This window comes from Telopea speciosissima, chromosome 3 (assembly GCF_018873765.1).
Source record: "Telopea speciosissima isolate NSW1024214 ecotype Mountain lineage chromosome 3, Tspe_v1, whole genome shotgun sequence".
Lineage (NCBI taxonomy): Eukaryota > Viridiplantae > Streptophyta > Magnoliopsida > Proteales > Proteaceae > Telopea > Telopea speciosissima.
Window position 1 is genome coordinate 21189830 of NC_057918.1, and position 27799 is coordinate 21217628.

At 37.5% G+C, this 27799-nt stretch overlaps 2 protein-coding genes across 6 annotated transcripts; both read left to right on the forward strand.

The window, feature by feature from the left end:
* Positions 1 to 2482: 2482 nt before the first annotated feature.
* Positions 2483 to 18694, forward strand: LOC122654794 (F-box/LRR-repeat protein At3g58900-like). 4 transcript variants are annotated; one of them, XM_043849048.1, is made up of 4 exons: positions 2483 to 3434; positions 6059 to 6226; positions 6341 to 6715; positions 18628 to 18694. In XM_043849048.1, exons 1-3 carry the CDS (start codon positions 2499 to 2501, stop codon positions 6686 to 6688), a joined length of 1452 nt encoding a protein of 483 aa, XP_043704983.1. In that variant the 5' UTR covers positions 2483 to 2498; the 3' UTR covers positions 6689 to 6715; positions 18628 to 18694. The 4 variants fall into 4 exon arrangements, with proteins under 4 accessions (XP_043704983.1, XP_043704984.1, XP_043704985.1 ...); XM_043849049.1 differs by lacking the exons at positions 6059 to 6226; positions 6341 to 6715 and adding an exon at positions 17971 to 18141 and having other exon boundaries at positions 18259 to 18689; XM_043849050.1 differs by lacking the exon at positions 6341 to 6715 and having other exon boundaries at positions 18259 to 18684.
* Positions 18695 to 22193: 3499 nt separating this feature from the next.
* Positions 22194 to 27248, forward strand: LOC122654795 (RHOMBOID-like protein 8). Of its 2 annotated transcripts, none has more exons than XM_043849052.1 (7): positions 22194 to 22628; positions 23187 to 23350; positions 23437 to 23606; positions 23682 to 23941; positions 24048 to 24174; positions 24678 to 24803; positions 26953 to 27248. In XM_043849052.1, the coding sequence occupies exons 1-6, from the start codon at positions 22315 to 22317 to the stop codon at positions 24798 to 24800; spliced, it is 1158 nt and encodes a 385-aa protein (XP_043704987.1). In that variant the 5' UTR covers positions 22194 to 22314; the 3' UTR covers positions 24801 to 24803; positions 26953 to 27248. The 2 variants fall into 2 exon arrangements, with proteins under 2 accessions (XP_043704987.1, XP_043704986.1); XM_043849051.1 differs by having other exon boundaries at positions 23437 to 23600; positions 23676 to 23941.
* The last annotated feature ends 551 nt before the right edge of the window (positions 27249 to 27799 follow it).

Below are 27799 nucleotides of genomic sequence, written 5' to 3' on the forward strand. Positions count from 1 at the left end.
ATCCGGTCCAAGATATAACATGTAATAATCAAAACCGATATGGTTCGATTGTATTCGGTTACATATTTGGTTTTGTCTCATTTTGTATTCAGTTTTGAGCTCTATTAATTTAATTGTTTGAACAAACTTTTTACATCTTTGTAACAATAGGACCTCTTATTTGTTCAGGCCATAATTCATAAATTTTTTCTAAACATTAAAATGGAATGAAATTTATCATCTACATTAATTAAAACTTTAGAAAAAGGACTAAGATTTATTTAGTTCCTTATATTATTTTGAAAATGTGTATTTTGGTTCGATTTGACGGATTTAATTATAAAACCGAAACTTAATCGGTTCAACGAAAGATTATAGATTTTTTAAACCAAAATTGAACCGATTCAATTTGATTCGCTTTTATATTGTCGGTTTCGATTCCAAATTCACCCTTACTCTTTCGGCTTTGGAAAGGGTTTAGTTTTTGTTTAGAACTTCTATTCACTTTTCATATTTCAACCAAAAAAATACAAAGTTACCAAATGGCAAAATAATGTTTGGGCAATTTAGCAAAATAATATAAGGTTTGGGAAACATATACATATCTAGTCGTGTAATTGCCTACACCAATGAGGGATTGGCCAATGAATGCACATGCAAAGGTATCAACATATATACGATTTTTATTTCATGGGAAGTACCGTAATACTTTCACGTGCTCCTGTAGAGCCACGCGACCAAGTAGCATTCTTTTACCCATAAGGTTTTAGGCTGCTAATTTTAGAGGAAAATTTTGGCACGCAGGTGCATGCCAATATGTTAGTAGCAGCATCGTGTTCTCTGTTGCCTCCTTTGAAATGACTCCCATGCCCCTATTGTATCATATCTTGTTCTAAAAATAATGGGAAAATTAATTTTACTTGGTCGCATGACTCTTGCGCCCAAACGCAGGAGCATGTGGAAGTACCACCTTGCCCCCATGAAACAAAAATCGCATCTATGTTGATGTCCCTTCGTACGCTATTGTTGACTGATTGATTCCCACGCTGGTTCAAACACTACACAACCAAACAACGATTTCTTGCCCAATTATAATAATTTAAGGAAGTAGTTTTTTGCCGAGGGAGTATGGCCTACACCTACTCCCATGTATCTATCTCTTTCCTCCCAAAAACAAGGGGCGAGTGTATCTTTTTCATATGGGAAGGAGAGAGATAGACTCGTGGGAGTAGAAGATTATTGCCCAGATGTGTGGCCCACTATACCGATGTGGGTCCAATTAGACTATGCACTTTTTTTTTTAACAAATTCACATCTTAATCCTATATATTATATACTTCTTTAGACTTAAAGTCAAGAGAGCATAAAGGTCAAACTCTTTATTTTTTTAGTTTTTTATTTTGTCTGGTACCACTTCTCTTGTATACTATTTTATCAATGATTTGATTGTTAATTTAAAGGTCCATTTGAGAATGTTAATTTAAGAACATACCTTAAAATAATCATAACTTTAGAAGTGGTGGTGTTCATACTTATTAATTGAATACAAAACAAGTTGTAATATGGACTAGTTCAGTGAATTGAAATGGGGGAAAAGATGATAGTGAGATGCATATTTCATGTATATGAAATTAGTATTTTATTATAATAATATTGAAAAAATGTAGCACGTGTTAGGGATATTTTTTTGGGATTGCTTGTAACCATTTAGGTTCCGGAATTGGAACTGGCCCACCCATTAATTATTTATCCTAGATCTTAGGTTTGGAACCGATTAGTTTATTGGTCTAGTCATAGTCATGATTCCTTAGGGCCAGAATTGTTAAAGAATCGGTCCAATAGCACAGAACCGAACCAATTGACACTCGTAACGGGATATCAACATGGAATGAACGTTTTATTTGACGAAGGAGGGGGTATTCACATTTCATGAAACCTGACAAGGATCTTTTTTTCTATTTTTGTTGTGCAAAAAATATCTCTACTTGGTGGTGTTTCCAACGCCCTTTCATAGGGCTCCTTAAAATGACACCTCTGCCCTTAGGTAGATATCAAGGCATGCTCCCCCATTGGCCCAAACACTTGTTTAGAGACCATGCGACCAAGTAGAGATCTTTAATAGGATGCTAAGAATTTTTTGATTCTTTTTTCTTCTAAACATCATTTGATTTTGTTCGACAATGATTATATGTTCTCTGTGTGCCGACGCAACCGTGCCCAGACACATGGGAATGGGTAAAATGACCACCTTGCCCCCTGAATAGCAGGCCTATATTATATTAAGGTTGTCGATTTTTATGATTAGCCCTGTTATCTACCCAAAAGTCGATTTTTATGATTAGCGTTTATCTTTCCAACCCCAAAACAGTCACCCACTTCTCAAATCCAAGGACCATTTTTACAGAACCCTAAAAAAACTCAGTAAACTAATGCCCTCTCGTATCAGAGACAACAAGCAGCAGGAGCTTCGGCTACGGTTCAATATGGAAGATAATAGTGGCGGAAGAACCAGTGTGGATATGGAGTTTATTAGTGATCTACCGGATTCAATTTTGAGTCACATTCTCTCTTTTCTTCCTACCAAAGATGCTATGAAGACGAGCTTTTTAAGCAAGAGATGGGAATCTTTATGGACTTCTGTTCCACTTATTGATTTAGACGAGAGATTGTTTATCCGACGTCGTCTCGAGTTGAAGCATAATCTCTATGGAGTTAATTTTCAGGAGCAGAAGAAATTTGCTGATTTTGTTGAAAGGTTTATTGCATTTCATGGATCCTTGAATGTACAGGAGCTTCGGCTACGGTTCGATATTGGAAGGTATCTCAAGTTTTCTTCTCGTGCCGAAAGGTGGGTTCGTACTGTGATGACTAGTGATGCTAAGATAATTGATATAGATTTCTCTGGTAAAACCTTGGATTGGTCAGATTTGGATAAAAATATGTACATTTTGCCTCCGTGTGGTTTCCCATCCAGATCATTGACGATTTTAAGATTAAGATTTTGTGAGTTTATATACTTGCAGAACACTAGCTTTGTGTCTCTGCAAACCCTAGTTTTGACAGCGGTAAAAGTATCTAATTCCTCAGTTAATGCTCTGATATGTTCTTCTCCATGCCTAGAAAAATTGCATCTTGAGTGCTGCTATGTTCCCGTGTATTTTCTAGTTGAAGCTCCTGTATCACATCTCAAGTGCATGGTGGTTAATAACTGTGTTACTCCAGGACGTAAATTCATTGAACATTTCTCTTTAAGTATTCCAAGCCTTCAGAGCTTTAAGTTTAAGGGGATTATAAATGACTTCTCTGTGAAGAACTTGTGGAATCTGATTGAAGTTGAGATTGAAGAGCAAAATGTGTACAATGGGTTTCAAAATCATGAATACCGCATGGTATGTAAGCTATTCAATGAGCTTCGTCATGTCCAGTTTCTAACACTAACTAACTGGTTTCTCGAGGTATGTTTCTTATTCGCATAATTATGTTGGATGTGTTGTATTTAATTGAATTCAATTCATGTTTCATGGAAATGTTATGACCCCACGATATGACAATTCCCCCTAAATGATGGGTCTTCATATGTGGAATTCTACCATTTTGAAACACATTTATGTTCAGGGGATGTCAATGAAAATTGCAATTTAGTGGTTGATTATTTAGGCTCTGTGCTAACCCTGAATTGCTTCCCCCTTCCCCCCCCCCTTCTCCTATTTTCCATGCAACTACCTTGAACACTATATTACGTATGAATGATGCAGAATCCTGTCTCTTACTGTTTTTGTAGTTCTAGGTATTACACCATGATTCATACTTATTAATTCTTTGAATTACTTAGCTCAAGAAATTGAAGTCTTTGAGGCCAAAGTGGCCAAAATTTGAGATTACAAGTACATTTATTATGTTTTTTTTAGGGGGGGGGGGAATGGCATATTGTCATTGATTAGATTGAAATTTACAACATGGAATGCTCCCCCAAACGAAGCCATGGGTTGTTATTTCGCCTCTGGACTTTTGAAGTACAAGGAAAGCCTGAATGGCCTTACGGTTGATTGAGTGGGTTCCTAGATTCACAACTTGAGAGTGAGAAGGATCACTCCTTGAAAGGCTTTACAATGAAAACAATATCCTGAATAATCAGGGAAATTTTAGGTGGGAGTCTGGCACAGTGTTGGCTGTGGGAAAGGTGATTGCCTTGATAATGGGCAAACAATTGCTTTCAACCTGGATATTTTTGAGCCCCTTCCCAGCCACTTTGTGAAAGACCTCTCTGATATTGAGAGCGTTAGCCCCTAAGAAAGTGTAAATATCTGATTAAACATGCTAAACAGCCTCCCTGTAGGAATTTCTATTCACATACCCGCCGCCATATCATTTAGAATTTGAGCAACATGCTGTATCACAATTCACAATCACCTTAAAACTGGTGGCTGGTGGGGGGGGGGGAGGAGGGAACTTGAAATTGCTGGGATTTCATTTGGTTTGAGCTTACTGGATGGAGAGCACCTTAGATTCCTGAAACTTATCCACAGCTTTCTTGATGACAACCTTGGGGGTTTGGCTGAACATATTATGGACAATAGATTCCTTGCCTTCCAAAGACCCCAGCGTATGAATGAGACTCCCCCCAGAGATCACAAGTAGATTTCAACCATTCAATTCACACTAAGCTAGGAAAACCAGACTAATTAATACTACCTAGGAAAGTAAAACCCACTACCTTAATTAACCTAGGAACATGAAAAGACAAACTAACAATACAAAAAGTCTTCTCCAGCAGCTGTTCCAAAATAATGGACCCAAGTGGACCCAGAAAGAACTATATAAAATAAACTCACCAGGCCAGGTCCTGGCCAGCCTAACCACAAGGTCTGGACTTGGCTTGGTGCTGGTCTTGTACCAGCATGTGGGCCAGGTTCTGGAAAAAAAACCTTGTGAGCCAATTTCTCCCTGCATCACCCCTAGCTGGCAACTGAGGATGGCTGATTAGGATCCATTAGATCTTCAAAGTAGGACTTGACCGTAAATTGAGGTGATCTGTATATTCTTCTGTCCTCCACTTCCGTACTTGTTCTTGCATTCTTCAATAGGGATAACAGCTAAATTAGTAAAGCTCCCATTCATTGACATTACAGCAAGAACTAGGGCCCTTGTACTGTCATTAGGGAATGCATTTAATAAGGGAATTTCTGAACACTGTTTTGTGGAAAAAGAAGTTGGTACACTTGCCATTACCCTCTACAAATCTGATATTCTGCTTAAAGATGTCATCAGTGGCCTTGATTGGTTTTTAAATTCTCTCTACATCGGGATCACATAATGGTCTCTATTCTCTTCTTGTAAGGATGGATTGGCTGGAAGAGGGAGAGTAGGATGGACAATGAAGAGTGATGGTATATAATAAACAAGGGATAAAAGACTGATCATACGGAAATAGGATGTATGTACTTTGGTATTTAAAATATGAATTGGCAGGTAAACCTTTTAATCGGCCATTTGCCAAATTTGGTTCCCCCAATAATTGCATGGCCCAGCTTATATTAATCTATCCGTCTTATATTTTCATTCTTTAGTCTCAAATATCCAAATTTAACTTTTTAGCCATTCCTTAAAGCTTTATAATGCCAAGCAGGCAAGACAAGCCTTTTTTTTTTTATTGAAACTTACCAGATGTATAACTAACGGTGTGGAGAACATGTTCACAAAATTTGGTCTCCAAGTTGCCATTGGCACATATTGAGGGCTGTGTAGACAAGCCTATCATGACAAGCTTCCACCCATTCTACTCTTGACACTTTCTATATCCAATCTTTCATCACTAAATATTTAGTTCTGATTTATCTGAACTCAATTGCCCCCTGTTTACATCCATTTCTCTAATCGTCACTGTCCTCTTTTGCTTTGGTTCCTTTTTATGATTTTGTATTTAATTTTTATTTTTCATAAACAGACAGGATCTGAATATATGATTTGTATTGTTTTTCATCTATTATTTATTTTTATTTTAATGAAATATACTCACCATCTTCCTGGTTTTGGAAAGTTTTATATGATTTGATGGCATTATTTTGTTTCAACTATGAAGGTTTTTGACGATGAGCAACAAAGTGATGATGACCTGGTGATCAATTTAAACAATCTAAAGCATTTAAACCTGAAGATGTGGTTAGCAAGTGTTGAACTCTGGGGTCTAGCTACATTGTTGAGCCTCTCATGTAATTTGGAGACACTATCTATAGACATTGGTGAGCCGGTGAGTACCAAATATCAATTCTGAATTTGCACAATATTGGATCCTGACATTCCAGGATCAGGTGTGGATTTTACAGTTTTCATCTAGATTTTTTATTTTTGTGCTTCTCTGCAGGGAGATACGGATGCTTCAGACATGTTAGTTATGTCAATTCTCGAAGAAGATACTTTCTGGGAAGAACTGACAATGCCTTTTAATTTTTTCCTTCATCTGAAAAAGGTTGAGATCAAGGGCTTTGAGGGGCGAGGCAATGAAATAGAATTTGTAAAATTTTTGCTAAAAAATTCAGGAGTTTTGGAGAAGATGTTTATTTCTAATGCGGATTTGACAGCAAGATATGGAAAGTATATGAACCAAGGCTACAAGGAAATACTGGAAAAGTTACAAGCGCAACAGAATTCCAGTCAAAACTTTTTGGTTCTTCCAAAAGCTTCACCTTGTGTTGAAATAGTACTCTCATGAGACAGATTTCCACAGATGCCATTTTTGGTTCCAAGTTGCATAGTCCTTGGATCTTTCTAAGTCCTGTTATCACCTCTGTGTAGTGTGCATTTTTGACCTTTGTGTAACTCATGGGAATCAAGGTTCTTTTGATGATGCTTAAGCTTTACATTTGCTAACTGGTTGCAGAAAGGAATTGGAGTAGGTAATGTGATATATAAAACAAGTGCCCATAGTATTTGTATATTTTTTTGTCTAGTGCAGAACATGTACTGGTTATATGATTTCTGACTTTACTACCTTGTTTATAATTAAGTATTAGGCCAGACTTGTCAGACAATGTTATTTGATATTTTGTTTGTCAAACTGATGTTAAGATTGAATTGAGATACACTTGTGTATATCTATGATCGAATTTCTTTTCTTTTTTTTATGTTTTTTCCTTTTCTTGTGATGTAATTCATGGATCAAATGCAGTATTATTTATTCACTTTACTGGAGCCAAAACTTGAGAAGAACATGATCTACACAAAATGACTGTTCAATATGTGAGGTAATTTAGTTGCCTGGTTGCCTGCTTCCTGAGGTAATTATGATCTAGTTCTCCAAGTTAAATGCTTATTTCCTGTTCTGACTGATCAAGCAGTGATTTTGAAAGAAAAATTTATGATAAGTAACGTTTGGAAGAAAAAAAATTAGAACAAAATGAATAACTTGGCTAGATTTGATAGTCTTGAGATTTATAACACCAACAAAAGAGGGATGATATTTTTATGATAATGATGTGCTTGCTATTAAAAACACACAGAGAGAGAGAGAGGTGATCAAATTATCTGTCTTTTATTTAATTATTATCAATAGGTTTTATCTAAACTATTCTTTAATATTGGGAAGCTGTCTTTTATTTAATTATTATCAATAGCTTTTATCTAAACTATTCTTTAATATTGGGAAGCTGTGATTTTAATTCATATATTTCTTGTACAATATTTGTGTTTTAGAGGCTTCAGCTGAGGTTTTAAGTATTTTTCCGTATCTACCGATACTAAATGATACATATCATATCTTTAAGGTATCGATATGATAATTAAAATTTGGTATTGGTATTGGTACATGTAAGAAACTTCATCATTTATATATAATCAATTGAATGCCTTTGTCTTGTCATGTTCACAAAATTTGGTCTCCAACTATTACAGTTGAAATTTGACTCGACGACATGGAAGTCCTGCAAATTGGTAAAGAATACTGAAGAGACCCGGAGCTGATTCTAAGGGGGATTCTTTGATGCCTACGTCAGCCCCGAACAATAAATAATCATTTGTAGAGAGAGAGTACTAAGAAACCGTTTTTGAGTCATTAAAATCCAGCTCTTTACCTTAAGTTTTGCCTTCATATTTATCGGAGAGGTGGTAGATTTGGACTTGGGGATACCTCTCAAAGGCTCCTAACCCTCATAAGCTCTTATCTCTTATTAAGCAATGAGAGAAAGATCTAGCACTGCTTCCCCAACAAACCAACCAGTCACCAAACCTAGATTCTCAACCCTTCCACCCCTGACCTTCTATCTTTACACCCCCTCATCAAAATGCACAAGTTTAGCCTAAGAAGCAGAGGCGAGAGGATTCCAACAAGGAATCCATGGTGCACTATCAATGGGAGAGCTAAGAATAGAAATATGGACTGATCCTATGAATATTGGCTGATGCAATTGATGATACATCCTTGGCCTTGGGAGATCTTTTCAGTGTTGTTTGAATAAATTCACATCCTTTTGAATTTTCTCATAAACTATGTATTTTTTGGGAAATTGCTCAGATTTACTAGTTGAGGAAATTAATTACAAGTTTAGTTGGTTTAAAATTTGTTTTACATTCACAAGTTTCAAATTGGAAAAGATTTAATTAATCCCCCAAAGGTAGTTATTGTTTATGAATCCCAATAAAAAATAAACTGATTTTTCAAAAATACCTCAAAAATCAATTCTCCCAAGTCCCAACCGTTCCATTATGTAAAAGAAAAAAAAAAAAAAAAATAGAGAAATGGGAAAGTGGGAAGAAGGGTAAGGGCCTACAACACTCTCCTAAAATAAAGGAGATTTATATGAATAGAAATTGATTTATACTTTCTTCTATCATTTTGTGATATGCTAGTGACTTAAAATAGGGACTTGAAGCAAAAACTCCTCCCACCCCTCCAACACATTAAAATAAAAAAAAAACTGAAACAAGGATTTTGTAACCAACGCAATGGAGATCAGGGTCATATCTTTTAATTGATTTCCCTATTTACAATGAACACCCCCACACAATGGAAGATTTTGGTTCATCTTTTAGCTGTTTTCATTGTTCACAATGTACCAATTTTTTTCCGAAAAAATAAAAATCTCTTTGATGCGATTAGATATCTGGATAGGGATTATCCGGATCCGACAAATCTGATTCATATTCGATCCATTTAGAGGTATTTGCATCCGTATCGATTTAGAGGTACTGGTATCCGGACAGAGACATCTAGATCCGATCACATCCAATCCATTTAGAGGTATTCACATCCGGACCGACTAAACTGAGCCAAACCAATCGAAACCGATTTGAGCATATCGGATCATGTTTCGGTTTGGAGGTTTATGATTCCGAAATAGAACTGGGCCACAGTGGACTTCTTCCCACTTTTCCGTTTCTTTGAACTTAGTCCTGCAGTCAAATATGAGATAAATTTTGTTTTTCATAATGCAATGGACATTAAAACAATAGAAAAAGAAGTGAGATAAAATCCTAAGAAACTTCTTTATTTTAGGAGAAAGTTGTGTTATGAAGATAAATTCATTTGTTTGTTTTTTCTCCATTCTTTTTCATAATGGAACAGACATAAAAAAACAATAGAAAAAAAAGTGAAATAAAATCTTAAGAAACACCTTTATTTTAGGAGAAAGTTGTGCTATCGAGATAAATCCAGAAGAGTGTTGTGTACTTGTGCCGCCTTAGGCCCAAGGTTCAAAACCTAGGTATCGCTCTCGGGATCGATCATGGTCGAAACCTCTTCGGATCGGGATCGGATCGGTCTAAATTGGTTAGGATCGATCAAAAAAACCCTCAAAATCGGTTTTTTTTATGGATCGGGTCATGTATCGGACAGAGTTGGTGGGTGTTGTGATCTCGGGATTGGATCGATCGATATTATCTGGATCGGATCGGTTAAAATCGATTGGTATCGTCAGTATCGGTCGGTATCGGTCAAGATAATAAAACAAACTAAAAAAATAACTTAAAAACTTTGAAAAAATAAATAAAATATTCATTTGGATTGGTCAAGGATCGGCCGATCCAACCGAGTTGAGCGATCCAATCAACGATCCAGTCAAAACTTGTTGTATCGGTCAAATCTCAAGATTGGCCTCGACCAATATCGATCAATTCCGTCCAATATCGGCCGATCCAATCCGTTACCTCAAACCATGCTTAGGCCCCTTACCCTATTTTCCACTTTCCCGCTTCTTTGATTTTTTTTTCTTTTATTTAATGGAACGGTTGGGACTTGAGAAATTGAGAGAATTGATGTTGGGAGCATTTTTGAAAGTTCAATTTTATTTTTTATTGGGACTCATAAGCAATAAGTACTATGGGATTTGGGAGAATTGATGTTGGAGGTGGTCATTTCGTCCCCTTCTTTCTCCCTATCCGACGCTTGCACTACCCTACATAGAAACTTTTATTTGGTAAGCCCCTATGTAGAAGCTTTTGCCTTAACTTTTTTTAAGAGGTTTTTTTTTCCTAGCGAGAAAATCTGAAGTTTTTTATTTTTATTTCCTTTTCTTGCCAAACAAACATGGCATCATGCAACCCAGCCAATTTTGGATAAACTTACATAGACGGGGCCAATGCCACGTAGGAAAATTGGGAAACTTCCTCCAACACGCAACACGCCCTTCTTCCTATTCTCGTTTGTTTGGGTTCGTTCTCATTTCCCGCGCATTTTCGTCCTTTATAGATTTTTCTTCTTCTTTTCTTTGGCAAACCGTTCGAATCAGATTCAGAGCAAGCCCCGATTCATAATCTGAGGTATCAAAGCAAAACTCTGTATATCTTTTGTTCTTCTTCATTTTAATCCCCTTTAATTTAATTTTCTCCTTTTTTTTTTTTGGGGGGGCGGGTGTTGTGCTTTGTTCACCGATTTTTATGATTAGGGTTTTTATCTTTCGAACCCAACATTAACCCACTTCACAAATCCAAGTTCCTTCTTTGCAGAACCCTAAACTCAGTAAACTAATTTCCTGTTGAATCTGTGTGTGTGTGGATTCTGTTTTTGATTTTAGTTGACAATTCTGATGTTTTCTTGTGTTGGACAAAACAAGCAGGGGAAAGACCAATATGGAAGATAATAGTGTGGGAAGAAAAAGGAAGCTCCAAAGAACCAGTAAGGATGTGGACTTCAGTGATCTACCAGATGCTATTTTGTGCCACATTCTCTCCTTTCTTCCTACCAAGGATGCTATCAGGACGAGCTTTTAAGGCAAGGGATGGAAATCTCTATGGACCTCTCTTCGGCTTATTGACTTAGACGAGAGGCGGTTTATACAACGACGTCGCTATTTGAAGCATAATGTTTATGGTGTTACTGTTCAGGAGCAGAAGAGATTTGCTGATTTTGTTGCAAGGTTTATCGCAAATCATGGAGGCTTGAATGTACAGGAGCTTCGGCTACGCTTCGATGTTGGAAGATATCTCAATTGTTCTTCTCGTACGGAAAGGTGGGTTCGTACAGTGATGACTAGTGATGCTACGACTATTGATATAGATTTCTCCGGAAAAAGCTTGGATTGGTCAGACATGGACAAGGATATGTACACTTTGCCTCCATGTGGTTTTCCATCCAGATCATTGACAGTTTTAAGATTAATATTTTGCGAGTTTAGACTCTTGCAGAACAATAGCTTTGTGTCTCTTCAAACCATAGTTTTGACAGCGGTAAAAGTATCTAATTCCTCAGTTAATGCTCTGATATCTGATTCTCCATGCCTAGAAAACTTGAATCTAGAGTGCTGTAATGTTCTCAATTCTTTTCATGTTGAAGCTCCAGCATCGCATCTCAAGTGCATAGTGGTTGATAACTGTGTTACTCCGGGACATACATTCATTGAATACTTCTCTTTAAATATTCCAAGCCTTCAGAGCTTTAAGTTTAAGGGGATTATAAATGACTTCTCTGTGAAGAACTTGTGGAATCTGATTGATGCTGATATTGATGAGCAAAATGAATTCATTGGGTTTCAAGATGATTACCGCATGGTATGTAAGTTATTCAATGGTCTCGGTCATATCCAGTTTCTAACACTATCTAGCTGGTTTCTCGAGGTATGTTTCTTGTTGGCATATTATGTCGTGTGTGTTGTATATAATTGAATTCAAGTCATGTTTCATGGAAATGTTATGACCCCAGGATATGGCAATGCCTCCAAAATGATGGACCTTCATCTGTTGAACTCTACCATATTGAGACACATTGACATTGATTATTTTAAAATTGTTTTTTTCCAATGTCCATGAAAATTGTTATGTTGGCTCTATGTTAGCCCTCATTGTTCTTAATTTTTTCTTCTATTTTGGGTACAACTACCTTGAAAGATATTATGTACGAATGATGCAGTTTCTTGTCCATCCTTGTTTTCTTAGTTCTACTGTATTATGCCATGATTTATATCTTATAATTCTTTGAATTACTTAGCTCCAGAAAATGAAAGACTTGAGAGGCCAAAGTGGCCAAAATTATAGAATTCAAGTAGATTTATTATATATTTTTTTGGTAATGGCATATTGTCATGATTGGATTGAAAATTTACATCATGGAAGTCTCCCTAAACAGGGGAAAAGCCAGGGGTTGTTATTTAGTCTCTGACTTCTGAAGTACGAGGAAAGCTAGAACGGCCTTACAGTTGAGCAAGTAAGTTATCAGTTTCACAACTCAAGAGAAGTGTGAGAAGGAGCACTTCTCGAAAGGCTGAGCAATGAAAATAATATCCCGAACAATCAGGCCAATCTTTGGTGGGAGTCTGGGACATTGCTGGCTGTGGCAAAGGTGGTTGCCTTGACAATGGGCAAACAATTACTTTCAACCTCAAGCCCTTCCCCAGCCACTTTGTGAAAGGCATCTGATGTAGCCTAGGTGGAATAGATCTCACTTAGGACCAGGTTGTGTAATGGGATTGGCCGAATGGGGCAAATTAGGGTGATTAGGGCACAATTAGGTTTAGGAATGGGAGATTGAGTTAGGGTTTTATTGGGTAATGGTCTGCAGGTTTTTAGGAGTCTATTAGTATAGGATCTAACTAGGTTTAAATAAGAAATAGAAATTCAGAATATTAGGGTTAGGGTTTTGCGTTTTAGGAATAAAGAGGATAAAGGAATCTAGGGTTTCTAGAGGGAATCAGGCCATCTGGCCGAGTGTCACAGAGGTAGGGAATAGGGTTCGGCTGAAGTATGGGATGATTTGGATGGCTGGTTAGGGCTGGGCAGTATTTAGGGTTGTTGGGGTATAACAGAGAAGAGAGGAAATTAGGGTTTAGTTATTGAGATGAAGGCTGCAGGTTAGGTCGAGTGGAAGGGCTGCTGTGAGGGATCTGTGGTTAGAAGTTTAATGAAAACTGATGGTCAGATCTGTAGTTACGAAGGAATCCTAGTTAAAATAGGAGTTGCAGATTTAATGGAGATTAGGGTTATGGAAATTGATAGAGGATGTAGGGCTGGGTTAGGGAATAAGAAGGAAACTAGTTAATTGCAGAATTCTGTAACAGCTTACTTGTAATAGAAGAACTTCAATGGCAGCACTCGAAGAGCTTGATTGAAGAAGAAGAAGAACCTCCCGATCTGCGAGATGCAAGGAGTCGCTGGATTTCTCCAACCCTAGCCCTTGATATAACTCACAAGGGGTCTTGATATGACACACAAGACAGAGAAGCAGCAGCAGTCATGGCGGCAGCGGCAAGAAGAAACAAAATTTCAAACATAATAGGTGGGGAGCCTCCACGATTCTACTATTTATAATAATAAAGGGGGCCAAAAGGCCTTACAAATAATCAATCTAGAGCAATCCTAATCAGATTAGGAGTTGGGATTCCTAATCTGAATCCTAATTATAAAACATAAAATAGACTTATACTCTAAATAGGAGTATAAGTGTAAACAACTAAAACAAATAAAATAAAATACTAATCCCTCTAAAATCGTGGAGGGGAACTAAGAAAATAAACCATGAAAAAGACTGTTTTAATCCTAGGCTAAACGAACAAACAAATAAAAAGGCTCCAATGAAAAATCAAAGAACAGCCAAATCAATCATGGTTTCGGCTTCTGCATCAGCATCTGTGGTAGTGAGTGGCTTAGCCACTAAGACAGAAAGTGTAGATATCTGATTGAACATGTGAAGACAGCCTCTCCTTGGGATTTGAGCAATATGCTGTGTTATAATTCACCTTAAAACCTGCCGGTTGGGGGAGGGAGTGACAGGCTGGAACTTGAAATTGCTGGGAGTTCCTTTGGTTTGCACTCACTGGAAGGAGAGCACCTTTAGATTCCTGAAACTCAGCCACAACTTTCTTGATGACAACCTTGTGGGGGGGGGGGGTGTATGAATTTATTATGGATTAATAGATTTCTTGCTTATGAAAGATACCAGTGTATGAATGAGACTAACCCCAGAGATTACAAGTATATTTCAACCATTCAATCACAAACTGAATCTTTATATAGACAATTTAGAAGGTGACAGGTGGAAAGATTTGTAGATTGGAGGATTGAAACTCTCCAAATTGTAACATATTTTTGGACTGACAACTGATGGAATTAGGAGGATGCTCAGTACCAATTTTCTACATGACATCCAGAAAGAACCTTATTGATTGGATAGTTGGGTTCTGTAGGCTATAGGCACATCCCTCATTCTTGGGTTTAATTTGCTTGTCTCTCTCCATATTAGACACAACCTACAAATGCTATATCAGTAGGCGACTGTGCCTTACTTTTTTTATTAGAATTACTGATCTATGAACAGGAAAAGGAGTTAGATGATCAACAACATGTGAAGGTATCAAAGAATAAGGGGGGGCTCTTTGACAGATTAAATGTAGAATATCTTTTGTTGCTTGAAATGGTTGTGGAGGGGAGGGGGGGCGGGGCGGTGTGATTGATGGCACACAGATTTTTTCACTGTTGAAACAAACATTATATAAAACCCTCTAGTTGTGGGATCTTGGATCCAAAGTGCATGTTGATGTATTGATTAACCTTTATTGACTCTAGAGAAGCATAAGGTCCTCTATTATATAATTGAATGAAACTGTTGGGCACTTGAGCCAATTTGTAAGCGTTGTTGTCATTGTTGGCAATAGTACATTGGTTGAGATGATTGAGAGGTACTTGCAGTGTTCATGCTCATCTGGAAGTGTCAGGGAAGCCTAGGGACATTCTGGTAATTGTGGTCATGTTCTGGTATTGTGTAATATGTTTTGGGATGTCATTGATGTGTTCTGCATGTGTTCGACATGATATAGTATGTTGGAGATGTATGTAGACATGCATGGATGATGAGATGATGATGGTATGATGACTTGCATGTGAATTGATGATGATGCATGTGGGGGCATGTGTATATGATGCATACATAAATGGGTGACATGATTGATGCTATATGGATGCATGTATGGAATGGCCTTATGAATGCATGCATGGTATATTTGATCATAAAATGATGTGCATGGGCATGTGAATATCCCATGTTGATGGAGGCATGAAGGTATACGAATGCATGGTCTTGATTACACAGGGGTGTATGAGATGGCATAATATAGTGGGTTTCATGCATGGGTTGTCTACTGACATGGCAATAGGGTGTGTTGCAAGGGCCACTTGGCCAAGGAACACAAGCCTTGCAAGGGCCAGCATGCTAGAAATCCACGACACTCACCATGGCCCAGGCAAATGGCCACAAGGCCATGTAACTAGGGCTGGCAAGGGGCATGACACCCATGCGCTAGGTGACATGCCTGCTAAGGCCCCCGTGCGCAGGCATGCCCAGACCATATTTGGTTTTCAAGAAAAATTCTGTAAGTATTAAAAAATCTGGAAGGTGGTCGGTGTAATGCCACAGTGAGAATTTGAAAAAGCCCCAAATCGAAGCTCTCAGGAAGCAATTGTGTTTGTCAGGGGTTTAAATGTAAATATGAAAAGTTGGGAGAACTTATAAGATAACTTCAAAAGGTGGAGGGAGGTGTTTGAAATTTTAGAAACTCTGTGTAGATGCCAAATCAAGAAGCTTGAGAATGCTACGTGGCTTAAATGCCGATCGAACAGGGTGGAAAATGTGCGGATGGCTTTGGCGATGAAGATTCGACTGCGAGCCTCATAATTGGTCGACACAGCAAATGTCTCTAGGTATAGAGGGTTGTAAGGGTTGAAATACTCTGCTGGTACCTATTATTAGTTGATCTTTTTATGTACTGTTGCTGGGATTGGGTGTTAAGTATTCGATTTGTTGTATATGAGATCCTACTTGGAGTTACGTCACTTGTGACTTGGCAACCCATTCGGCAAAAGCAGTTAGGATCCAAGAGATCTTCGAAGTGCGACTTGCCAGTAAATTGAGCTGATCTGTTTCTAAACCATATTCTTCTAATCTCCACTTCCTAGTTGTTCTTGCATTCTCCAATAGGGGATAAAAGAAAAAAAAATTAGTAAATCTCCTATTAATTGACATAACAGTAAAGTGGGGCACCATATAATATTTTTATAAAAAGAAATACCCTGCCATTAGCCACGACAAATCTGATGTTCTGAAGTTGTCATCAGTGGCCTTGTCTGGTTTCTAAATTTCTCTACATCGGGATATCATAATTATCTCTAATCTCTTATTGTGAGGATGGATGGTTGGAAGAGGGAGAGTAGGATGGACAATGGAGAGTGATGGGTGTAAAATAAACTAGGGATACTGATTATATGGAAATGAGACGTATACACTTTGGTATTTAAAATATGGGAGAGTGTTCCCTACACTGCCCGAGTGCAGTTTCAGGCGAATGAGAGAACCCCTTTGGAATCTAACAATAGGGGGAAGGGCATTTATGACATATCACCCCTCACATGAAAAGCGATATGTGAGGGGGTGTGCAATTTCATTTTTGAGCTGCCGTTGTGCACAACTTTTACCCTTAAAATATAAGTTGGCAGGTACTTGGGTGCAGGTACTTGGGTGCTAGCCCTTATTCTGTTACCAGAAACTACTAAGGGTCTATGGGAGATTAATTTTGTCAACAATGACTTTCAATGAAAAAGAAATTACCTTTTCTATTTATATGATGGGGTATTTTTTTTTCCAGATATTTTGCATATTTTAAATAATTTGATCTTGCTATTTGATTAAATATTAGAAAATTTTGACTCACATTCTCATAGGTTCATTAAGCTAAAAGGTTGAATGGTCATATATTGGGGAAATTCCTGGAGGATTGATCTTTCCAGTCCAACCATTGATAGGTGGATCAACCTATAGATTGGCTCTTTGGCAAATTTTGTGTCCCACAACAATAGCATGGCACACCCTATATTAAACTATTCCTCCTGTATTTTCATCCTTTAATCTCAAAGGGTGAGGGTTTCCTTTGCTACTGTGTGGGAAGGAATCTGCATGCCACACCAATGGCTGTTTTGAAAAAGGTTTCATTCATATGGGGCTTACATTTTCAGAGGAGAGAGAAAATAGTAAAAAGTTTATGTGAAAGGGAAATTGCACTCCAGCAGCGTGGGGAAGTGTTTCCCAATCTCAAATATCCAAATTAACTTTTTAGCCGTTCCTTATAATTCCAAGCAGACGACTTTTCAGATTGAAATTTATTGGATGAATACTAACATAGAGAACATGTTCACAAAATTTGGTCACGAAGTTGCCATTGGCATATATTTAAGGCTGTGTAGATAAGCATATCATGACAATCTTCCACCCGTTCCACTCTTTACACTGTCTATACCCATTCTTTTGTCACTAAATATTTAGTATTCTGATTTATCTGAACTCAATTGCCACGTTTACATCTACGTTTCTAACCATCACTTTCTTTCTTTGCTTTGGTTGTTTTTATGATTTTGTATTTTATTTTATTTTTCATAAACAGACGGTTTGAATAAGTGATTTGTATTATTCTTATTTTTTTTCTGTTTTCATCTATGATTTTTATTTCAATGAAATATTCTTACTATCTTCGCGGTACTGGAAAGTTTTCTATGATTTGATGGCATAATTTTGCTTCAACTATGAAGGTTCTTGGCAATGAGCAACTGGCTGACAATATCCTGCTGATTGACGACCTGAACAATCTAAAGCATTTAAAACTGAAGATGTGGCTAGCAGATGTTGAACTTCAAGGTCTAGCTACCTTGTTGAGACTCTCACCTAATTTGGAGACTCTATCTATAAACATTGGTGAGCCGGTGCGTACCAAATATTGATTCTGAATTTGCATGATTTTGGGTTTTGACATCCCAGGATCAGGTGTTGATTTTATAGTTTTCGTCTAGATTTTATGATTTTTTGATGTTTCTCTGCAGGGAGATACGGATGCTTCAGACATGTTAGTTATGTCAATTCTCAAAGAACATACTTTCTGGGAAGAACTGACAATGCCTTTCTATTTTTTACTTCATCTGAAAAAGGTTGAGATCAAGGGCTTTGAAGGGCGAGGAAATGAAATAGAATTTGGAAAATATTTGCTCAAGAATTCAGAAGTTTTGGAGAAGATGGTTATTTCTAATGCTGATTTGACAGCAAGATATGGGAAGTATACGAACAAACGCTACAAAAAAACACTGGAAAAGTTACAGCAGTCAAGTCAAAACTTTTTGTTTCTTCCAAAAGCGTCACCTGAAATTATTCTCTCATGAAGTCATGAGACAGATTTCCATGGATGCTATTTTTGGTTCCAAGTTGCCTAGTCCTTGAATCTTTCTTAGATTTCCTATTTTCCTTTTCTTCTTCCACCCCCCCCAAAAAAAAAAAAAAAAAAAAAACATTAGCCATTCAAAGGGCAGCAACAAGGGATTCCTTTGATGTTTTTTGCAGAAGTTTCTATCTCCTGCAAGGAGATGCTGAAAAGCAGCTAGTGCTAATTTTTTGTTTTCTTCAGGAGTTGGAAGTTTATTGAATCCAATTGTTATGAACTACTGAAGAAGAATCAGGCCAGTAATTTACTGTCTTCCTCTTAGAATTTAACCATTACTGATAACATAACTTGCTCTACTGTCCAGTGCATGGTTAAAAATGATTCGTGTTATTGCCTGTGTGGTGTATCTTTGCATACCTTTGTGCAACGTATGGGAATGAAGTTTCTTTTGGTGATGCTTAGCTTTACATGCCAGTTGCAGAAAGGGATTGGAGTAGTCAATGTGCCATATTATACAAGTGCTCATAGTATTTGTATATATATTTTTTTATCTAGTGCAGGACATGCATGTGTTAGATGATTTCTGACTTCACTATCTTGTTTAGACGTAAATCTTAGGGCTGACCTATCAATGTTATTTCATATTGTGTTTGTCAAAGTGATGTTAAGATTGAGTTGAGATCTGCTTACATATGTCATGGATCGAATTTCTTTTATCTCCCCGCATGATGTTTTTCATATATTCAATTTACTATAGTTAAAATTTGAGAGGAACAGGGGGATGAGCTTCTAGCTCAGGGCGGCAGTTAGCCAGTGGAGGTCTAGCGACTAGCGTAAGTCCAGGGAGAGGTTTTGTGTGCGACCCCTCCTACCCCCACCCTCTCTAAGTAATAGTAGTAGGTAGTTAGTAGTGTAACAATAAGTGGTCCTCCTGGTCTCCTATCTGGCCTCTCAGTGAGTCCCTTGCCTACCCCCATAGTGGGCCTTGCACCAAAAAAAAAAAAAAAAACTTGAGAAGAACATGGTCCATACAAAAAGATTGTTGAGTATGAGACAGTACTGCAGGAGGTTACTGTAATTTAGTTCTCTAAATTAAATGCTTTTGTCCTTGATTGGTTTTGACTTTTGTTATTATGTATTTTCATTCAAAGAGGACATTCTGTAGATACTGGATTTTGTCACCTGGAGGATTTTTGGGACAATGATGAATTGACTTTGGCATTGCTCTCAAAGATGGTGTGGCAAAAATGATTGTTTTGTCTTTGGTATATCTTGGTGCCTTAATATTTTTGAATTTGACCAAAACTTCTAGGATGAATATTTTATCATTTTAGGGCTGAGTCAATATTGTGGTGCGAAGACAACACCGTTTGATCGTTATTTTATGTAAATTATTTTTGGACACAGTTTTGACGGTGTTCCTTGACGAATTTGCATCTTATCTCTATATCATTGGATAGTACTTGAAGAGACCTTTCCAACGATATATGATTCATCAAATTTGTACCATTGGTTTTAGAGGTATTACTGTCCAAAGTTTTCACGGAAAAGATTCTGTTTTAGGGTTTTCTTTTGGGCTGGTTCAGGGTTGAATTAAGCACCAATTCTGTCGTTTTGTGAGATTCCAAGTCCACATCGCCTAAGGCTTGGAATTTCTGATTTTTAGGATTTTGAAAATACGATAAATACCCCCTTAATTAAAAAAAAAAAAAGCCTTCAGAAATACAGCTGCAAGACCAGAAAAATATATAAAATTATTGAAAAAATGAGGAAAAGGAGAAAATATCCCCAGAGTCAGGATTTCGTCACAGATTCAACGAGAGCGTTAGAACTCTGTAGAAGTGAGTTTGTGAGGCCTATTTTGAAAAATATAGGTATTCCTCGCTCTTTGTCTTCTCTTTTATTTTAATTAAATAATTAATAGTTTATTTAGTTTTAAGTTAACTATAAATTACTTTTTCTCTAACCCACTATTAATTAGCTTTAATTTAATGTAGGTAATTAAATTATTTAATCAACTACTCAAGTACCCTGATTAGGGTTTCAGCCTAACCAGGGTTTCTTAGATATAATTTATTTAGAATACCATGATTAGCATAATTTTACATGCTTTATAGAATTACTATGTTAATATAGCCTATACTATGTCTAATATCATTTTTATCATGCTTTTACATATTACATGATAGTGTATACAATACATAGTTAGTATAAATAGTCACACATGCTTTACTTGCTTTCTAACTAAGCAACTTTAACTAGGGTTAGTTTCTTTGTATTCACATGATAGTATATATGACTAGTAAGCAACTAGGAATAGTCTAAATAGAAAGAGATTGGCCTCCGGCCGGGTGGATCGGGTGCCTAACATCTTCCTAGCCCTTTACCTCGAGCTTACCCATAGATTTGGGTAGACTGAAGCCTTATCTGTTGGAGTTCTTTTTCTCTCTAAAAATGAGAAGGCATTTATAGGTCCTAAATTCTTATCTACGTAGCGGCTCCTCGAACCCAACAAACATTTACCCTCTCTCCTTGGGAGTGGTACGCTTCGGGGTCAAATGAACCCCAAATCTTGTCTCTTTGTACCTACACCCGATAGTTTGTACATCATTTTCCCTTATTTTATTAAATGTTTTCATCCAATCACTAACACATAATCTCTGCATTGACGCTCTTGGCGTTAAATTATGGGATAGGGTTGGGCACGCCACTAGCTTTCTTGGAGGTAGTAGTTGTTCTCAATGGAGAGGGTGGGATAGGGAGGATAGGGCTATCATTTCCATAGGGGTGAGAGAGAGACAGACTCAGGCTGGGCACAATGCTGACATGCCCAACCTTTACCCTTAAATGATATTCTTACAGTCCATTATGTGTTATTCTTTTAGTAGAGGGTGTTATTGTTTTAGTAGAGGGACTGATATGCAATTAATTTGATTAAATCGTGAATTTGTAATATTAATGAAATTAATTAATTGGAAGAAAGAACGCTAACCAATGCTCAGCCTGGGTGTGTACTTACACCCAGACACAACTCGATGCAAAAAGACTGGTACTACCCCGTAGAAAGGCGGAAAGGACCAGCGGCATTGTCGGTCTTTTCGTGTCGGGCTGTGTTTGGGTGCAGGTACACGCCCAGACACAACACCGGTTAGCGTTCTTTCTCCCTAATTAATATTACATGGTGTCTGGATTAAGTGATATATGCAATGGGATCTTACCTCTTCCCACTTTACAAGGATCTTTATCTCCTCTAGTTCCCTGCCCGGCCCGATTCCCCAGTTTCTATAACAAGAGGGACTGGAATGACCATCCTACCCCTGCCCTAACCCTCTGCCCAGGTGGGGTCCACCACCCCCTATTAGAGGAACGGGAGGGGATAATTTTCCCACTTTACAATATTCAATGGATTAAATATAGTGCTTTACCAAAACAAACAAAAAAAAAAGATTAAATATATTTAATTCAAGCATTAGAAATACTCCCTTCTAACTTCCACCGAAAAAAAAAGAACTCCAACAAACGGAATTTCCCGCCAAAATCACAATTTCGTTCTAGAAAGAACTAATAAGAAGAGAATCAAACCTCACTTCGTCTCGTCTCGTTTCGTCACTTTTGCTCGTTCTCTTCTTCTTCTTGGAACGAAAACAGGGTTTAAGAAAATGGAGAATTAAGTGTTAGTAATCGTTCATCTCAGAGACGCACTAAAGATTTTCTTGAAATTCCCATGGCGGAGACAATCAATGACCGGTCACAGATCGAAATTAAGCCTCAAGAACCACCTCCCTTCATCTCCTTTGATTTCTCAGATGAAGTATTGCTAGAACAGAGGACTCTGTTGTTGAGGTCTCGCTCACAGAGGAAGAAGAACACCTGGGTTATTTCCCTCTTTGTGTTTCTCCACATTGTGGCCTTTGCTGCAACTATGTTTGTCAATAATTGCTGGACCAATTCAAATGGCGATTGTCTGCTGAAATTTCTGGGAAGGTTCTCGTTTCAACCCCTTTGGGAGAATCCCGCCCTTGGTCCATCATCGTCCACGTAAGTCCATCTCTTTTGAATCTTTCTTGCTTCTCGTTAAAAACTATTTGCAGATAATATTTTTAGGTTTATTTCAGGTTCAATCAATTATGTTTGGCTTACTTTGATCTTTACGGGTTCTGTATTTTCTATATTCTCTATCGGATGACCTGTTTCATTGAAAACAAGATCAGACCCTGGAGCTAAGAGAGAGCCTTGCACTGTAGAACGGTTTTAAAATTCACCTTTTGTGCAGATATGCTTTTCTTTGGACTCTTTACTGTTCTAGTCTACCTAGTTCTTAAATTTGTAGAAATCAGAAATTATGGATTCCTGACAAATGGCTGTGTTTCTTTGGGTATTTCTTGTTATTAGACATTCGATATTTCTTAATTGTTTAATCATAAGGAAACTTCTATGGTAAGTAAGTCTACTGAAAAGTTTGCTTCTAATGATGAAAATGAATGCTAGAAGGTGCTGACTATTATGGATTCCAATTTATCGATTCAAGGCTTTTTCACATATGCTGGTTCACAGTATTGGCAATTTCGTCAGCTTTAGAAACTTTTCTTTCTCCAGGTTGACCGCAATGGGGGCTATTCGGCGGGCCCTGGTGATTCAACAGCATCAAACATGGCGTCTTGTTACATGTCTTTTGTTGCATGCAGGGGCTATCCACTTTATCATCAACCTTTCATGTATTCTCTTAATCGGCATTCGCTTGGAGCAGGAGTTTGGACCATGTGAGCTTTTAGCATTCAAATAATTAAATTTTCTGGATCTTAGGGTGGGTCGAGCTATTAACTGTGTCTTTGCTTCTGTTTTGCAGTGAGGACTGGGATAATCTATACATTCTCTGCTGTTCTTGGTGGTTTGACCTCGGCACTTTTTGTCCATAATAGCCCAGCTGTTGCTTCCTCTTCTGCTCTCTTTGGATTAATTGGTTCGATGCTTTCTGGCATTATTCGGAACTGGGAAGTTTACAGTGATAAGGTTATCCTCTTGCCTTTGGATTCCATTTTCCTTCTGTTTTCTCCCTTTAATTCAGTTTTTCTGTGCTGATCACAGGTTGTGGCACTGGTGTCACTTTTTATTATTACAACTGGCAATCTCATTCTTGGTTTGCTACCACATATTGACAATTTTTCAAATATTGGGGGACTTCTATCTGGGTTTCTTCTCGGGTTTGTGCTTCTATTCAATCCTCAGCTTGTGGAAGTGGCTCAAACTAAAGAAGGCCTGTTTGAGTATAAAGTCAAAAGTTCTGTTAAATTCAGGAACAAAGTGGACAAACCCGTGCAGAGGACTCTCTCTCTTGTTCTCTTTGCTCTTCTGTGAGTTAATTTTCCACAAGCTATCTGAAATCTATTCTTATCATCCTTTTCTGCATATACCAATAGATATGCTGAGATCTTACAAGAAGAAGACCTTCTCCTGCAGCTTCACAGTAAGTCTCCTGGCAGTCCTTCATGGTGTGGATGCAAATAAGTACTGCAGTTGGTGTCATTATGTTGATTGTGTCCCCTCTAGAAGGTGGAGCTGCAATGAAAAACCAAGCTCTTGTGAGGTATATGTTTGTTACCATTTCTGAGAAAAACATAAAGCATGAACAGAGCAAAACTAATTCCTGGACAGAAAGGAGGGCAGCTTGCTTAGAGGAAATATTTTTCTTATAATTCATTTGGGATTTTCAATATGCTTTGCAGTTCCAAACCTAATAAAAGAAACTGAAACAATCCAGGAATAATGCAATTTAGGATACGATTAACTAATCTTATGAAACCATGTTCCAACTCGCGTATTAAAATGGATAATACAAACAGAAAATAGAATAAAACTTTAATGCTGAATCCTGATAATTTTTTATTGTCTTATATCAGCTAAGTATTCACTCATGCTTCTCCAAACATTTCCTTGAAAATGTCCATTCCATATCTTAGTTTTATCATGTCCAGGAATTTTGGATGGTTCATGCCTTGAGAGCCTTGAGAGTTGTTCTATGTAGAAAGAAAGAAATGCCTAACATAATCTTCAATGCTAATGGTGGCTACACCGCCTACACGTGTGCAGGTCCTAGTAAGTCCGGGGAGATTGACATTTACTTGTAAAAGTAATGACCACTTTCGAGTTTACCTTTTCACAAACATCTCTCGAGAAAGAATGGAAGACTTGTGCAGTCTGATCTGTGCCTAAGGTGTGTGGATATTCAGACTTTTCATGTGATTTATTTATCATTCACTTGAACATGGAATTCTCAGTGACCATAAAAAGCACTGAATAGTGATGTTGTACTTGTATTGAATAAGCACAATGCATATTGTCTAGTTAGATTGATGGTTATTAGTTATGCCTTAATGAAGTTATTGATGTTGCATCCACTGAAAAGACCATCACCTTTGATATTCATTGTATGAGTATGATGAGTGAACTGTTCTCTTGGGATTGTTAGCATTCTTTAGCAGTATAGTCAAAGCACCCAGATCACACTTGAAGTTTGAAGTTTGAAGGGTGCAATTTGAGGTTTTCTATAGACCAATTCAGCTCATTAGTAGTGTGTTTTAGGTGTAATTCATAAACTGGTTTATGTTGCAGACCATGTTGAGTCTCTGATGCTGGAGCATCTCCAGCAGTTTAGTCTAGCATTTGATGTACTTCTGTACAAGGGGCTATGGTACTATTGTTGGTTACTTCATGTTTTTGGGTTTATAATCCCTGCCTACATCAGTCTTTCTTGCTGATTTGGAGGGACAATGTTCCCGAGATAGGACATGTAAATCTCAGAATTATTCATCCCCCCCCCCTCCCCAACTTCTTGTATTTTTGAGGAATGCATGGTCATTTTAGCTTAACACACCAGCAGATTCTGCTGCATTTGGTATGCATAGTTGGAATGCATTGTAGGTTGATAATGCATTCCAAGAAGTCATACCAATCACAACCTTAATTTTAAAAAGTCCACTATACGATTCCAAACGCTTTCAAAGTATAGTTGTATAGTTCATCCTCTTTAACATGATTTAGAGTTGAGAACTTAGGGGGTGGTGTGCCTGGGACCCACAAGATGTTGAGGTTGAGAAGATGAGATGAAAAATACTCTATTAAATAAATAGTGGTTCCAGATGTTTAAGATTATGGCTGGAAGTCTGAGGCTGCCTTTGGTATGCTTTCTTGGAAGATGCATTATCGACCTAGAATGCATACCAAATGCAGAAAGTTTCAATATTTTTTTTTTGTGATCAAGGTTCATTGGTTCCTGATTGACTTTAGAGCAGTGCTAGGATGACCCGGGGTAGCTATCTGGACCCTCCAAATTGGACCAGTTCACACAGTATCTCCTATTTCATTTCCATTTTCTTAGAACTCATTGGTTCCTGATTGACTTTAGAACAGTGCTAGGATGACCCAGGGCAGCTATCTGGACCCTCCAAATTGGACCAGGTCACACGGTATCTTCTATTTCATTTCCATTTTCTTAGAACTTATTATTCCATGAGAGTGAATCCAATTTGGGGGTCCTCTATATGGCTGACCCTGTGTCCCCTAGTTAACATTTTCCTTGACTTTATGGTCTAGGCTTCCAAATCTTCATTTATTATTATTTTTTTTCAATTGTATCATGGCTTTGTTTACTTATTTGCTAAAACTCATCAAATCCCAAGATATTCTTAAATGTTGGAGATGTTTTACAGCTTTCCTTTTCTAACTTTTATCTTTCTCTATCTGTCTCAATGCTAGACTGTAAGATGCTTCCTTCATTCCTTTGCATTATTCTATTGTATCTTTGCAATGATCTTCTGTTCAGATTATTTGATCCAAAATAACCAGGGTCCTTATTTTTCATAAGTCCAGGACTCTTTGACAGCAATCTTTCTTTCCTTTGGAAGAAATATTTTAAAAAACGAACTCATGAGTAGATCATCCTTGATTAACTAGGTTTTCTATAAACCAGAGCAGATCACTGCATTGGATTCTAACAAACAAACCTAAATCACAGTTCTAAAACTTGTTAGAGAGAGAAAACATTTAACAAATGAACTCCCACATTTTTTTACTTCAATCTTTCTCCATTTAGGAAATCTGCTACAGGAACGTCTTTTCTACGTCGGGGGAATCCCTGTCCTATCTGGTAGCATCACATCAGATAGGATATGTAACTAGACACATCCCACTGCCCACCTCCATGAAAATGCCCACTCTATATCTATGTTTTGTATCTGTCTCTTAATCTTTGACTGCTTGTCAGCTCAAGAGGACTTCCCTATAGGAGCAAGGAGCATCTTAACTCTATTTTGAATTATTGCTTTAGTGTTGTTCCTACTCCCTAATGGTGGTTATATGGATGCAGGTGATAGTAAGTGTGCAGCAATTGACATTTACCTGTGGAGGTTAACAACTTTTAAGTTTGCCCTTTCATCAATATCTCAGGAATGCATAGAGGACCTGCGCAGTCAAATCTGTGCCCAAGCTTTCACAATTAATTTGTCAAGTTCTGTAGAGAAACTGGATGGATGTTCAAATTTTCACATCCTTTGTGAAACATTCATTTGAACATGTATAAGTTGTACTTGTTTCCAATGAGCACAGTGCAAATGAAAGAAATGATTCTTGTATGCAAGATCATACACCGATTGATTTTCCTAAGACGCACAAACTGCTTTTCAAGATTGTTAGCATTCTCTTGTAGCTGTCTAATCAAACCCTCCACGTACCTTAGCTCTTCCATGAACAGTTCTTCCTACCACCATAGCCTTTTTGTTATTTTTTGGGTAATGTACCACCGTAGCTTTTCTTTCCCTTCAATTCGGCCACCTCCAAGAGCACGGGTTTTAATAAAATCTTTATACTTAACCTCACACACTATTGAATGCCTCTTTTTGTGTAAAGATTTCTAGAATCTGTCTTTTATCTTTGGCAAAGTGAAAGATAAATAGATAGTTTCTTTGGGAGTTTCTTTTCGGTTGTTCTTTCAGTCATTCTTTGTAAATGTTCTTTTATTTTTCTCTAATATTTTGCTGACCTTTAACAAAAGAAAAAAAAAACCTCACACACTCAAACACAAGGGAGAGGGAGAGGGAGAGGGGTAGATCGATTGGGAAAGACAGGAGAATCAGATCTCTTAGGAGAGAGAGTAATTATTAGAATTGGCATAAGACTTATCTTGTTTATATACTATATTCTCAATTAATTTTCTA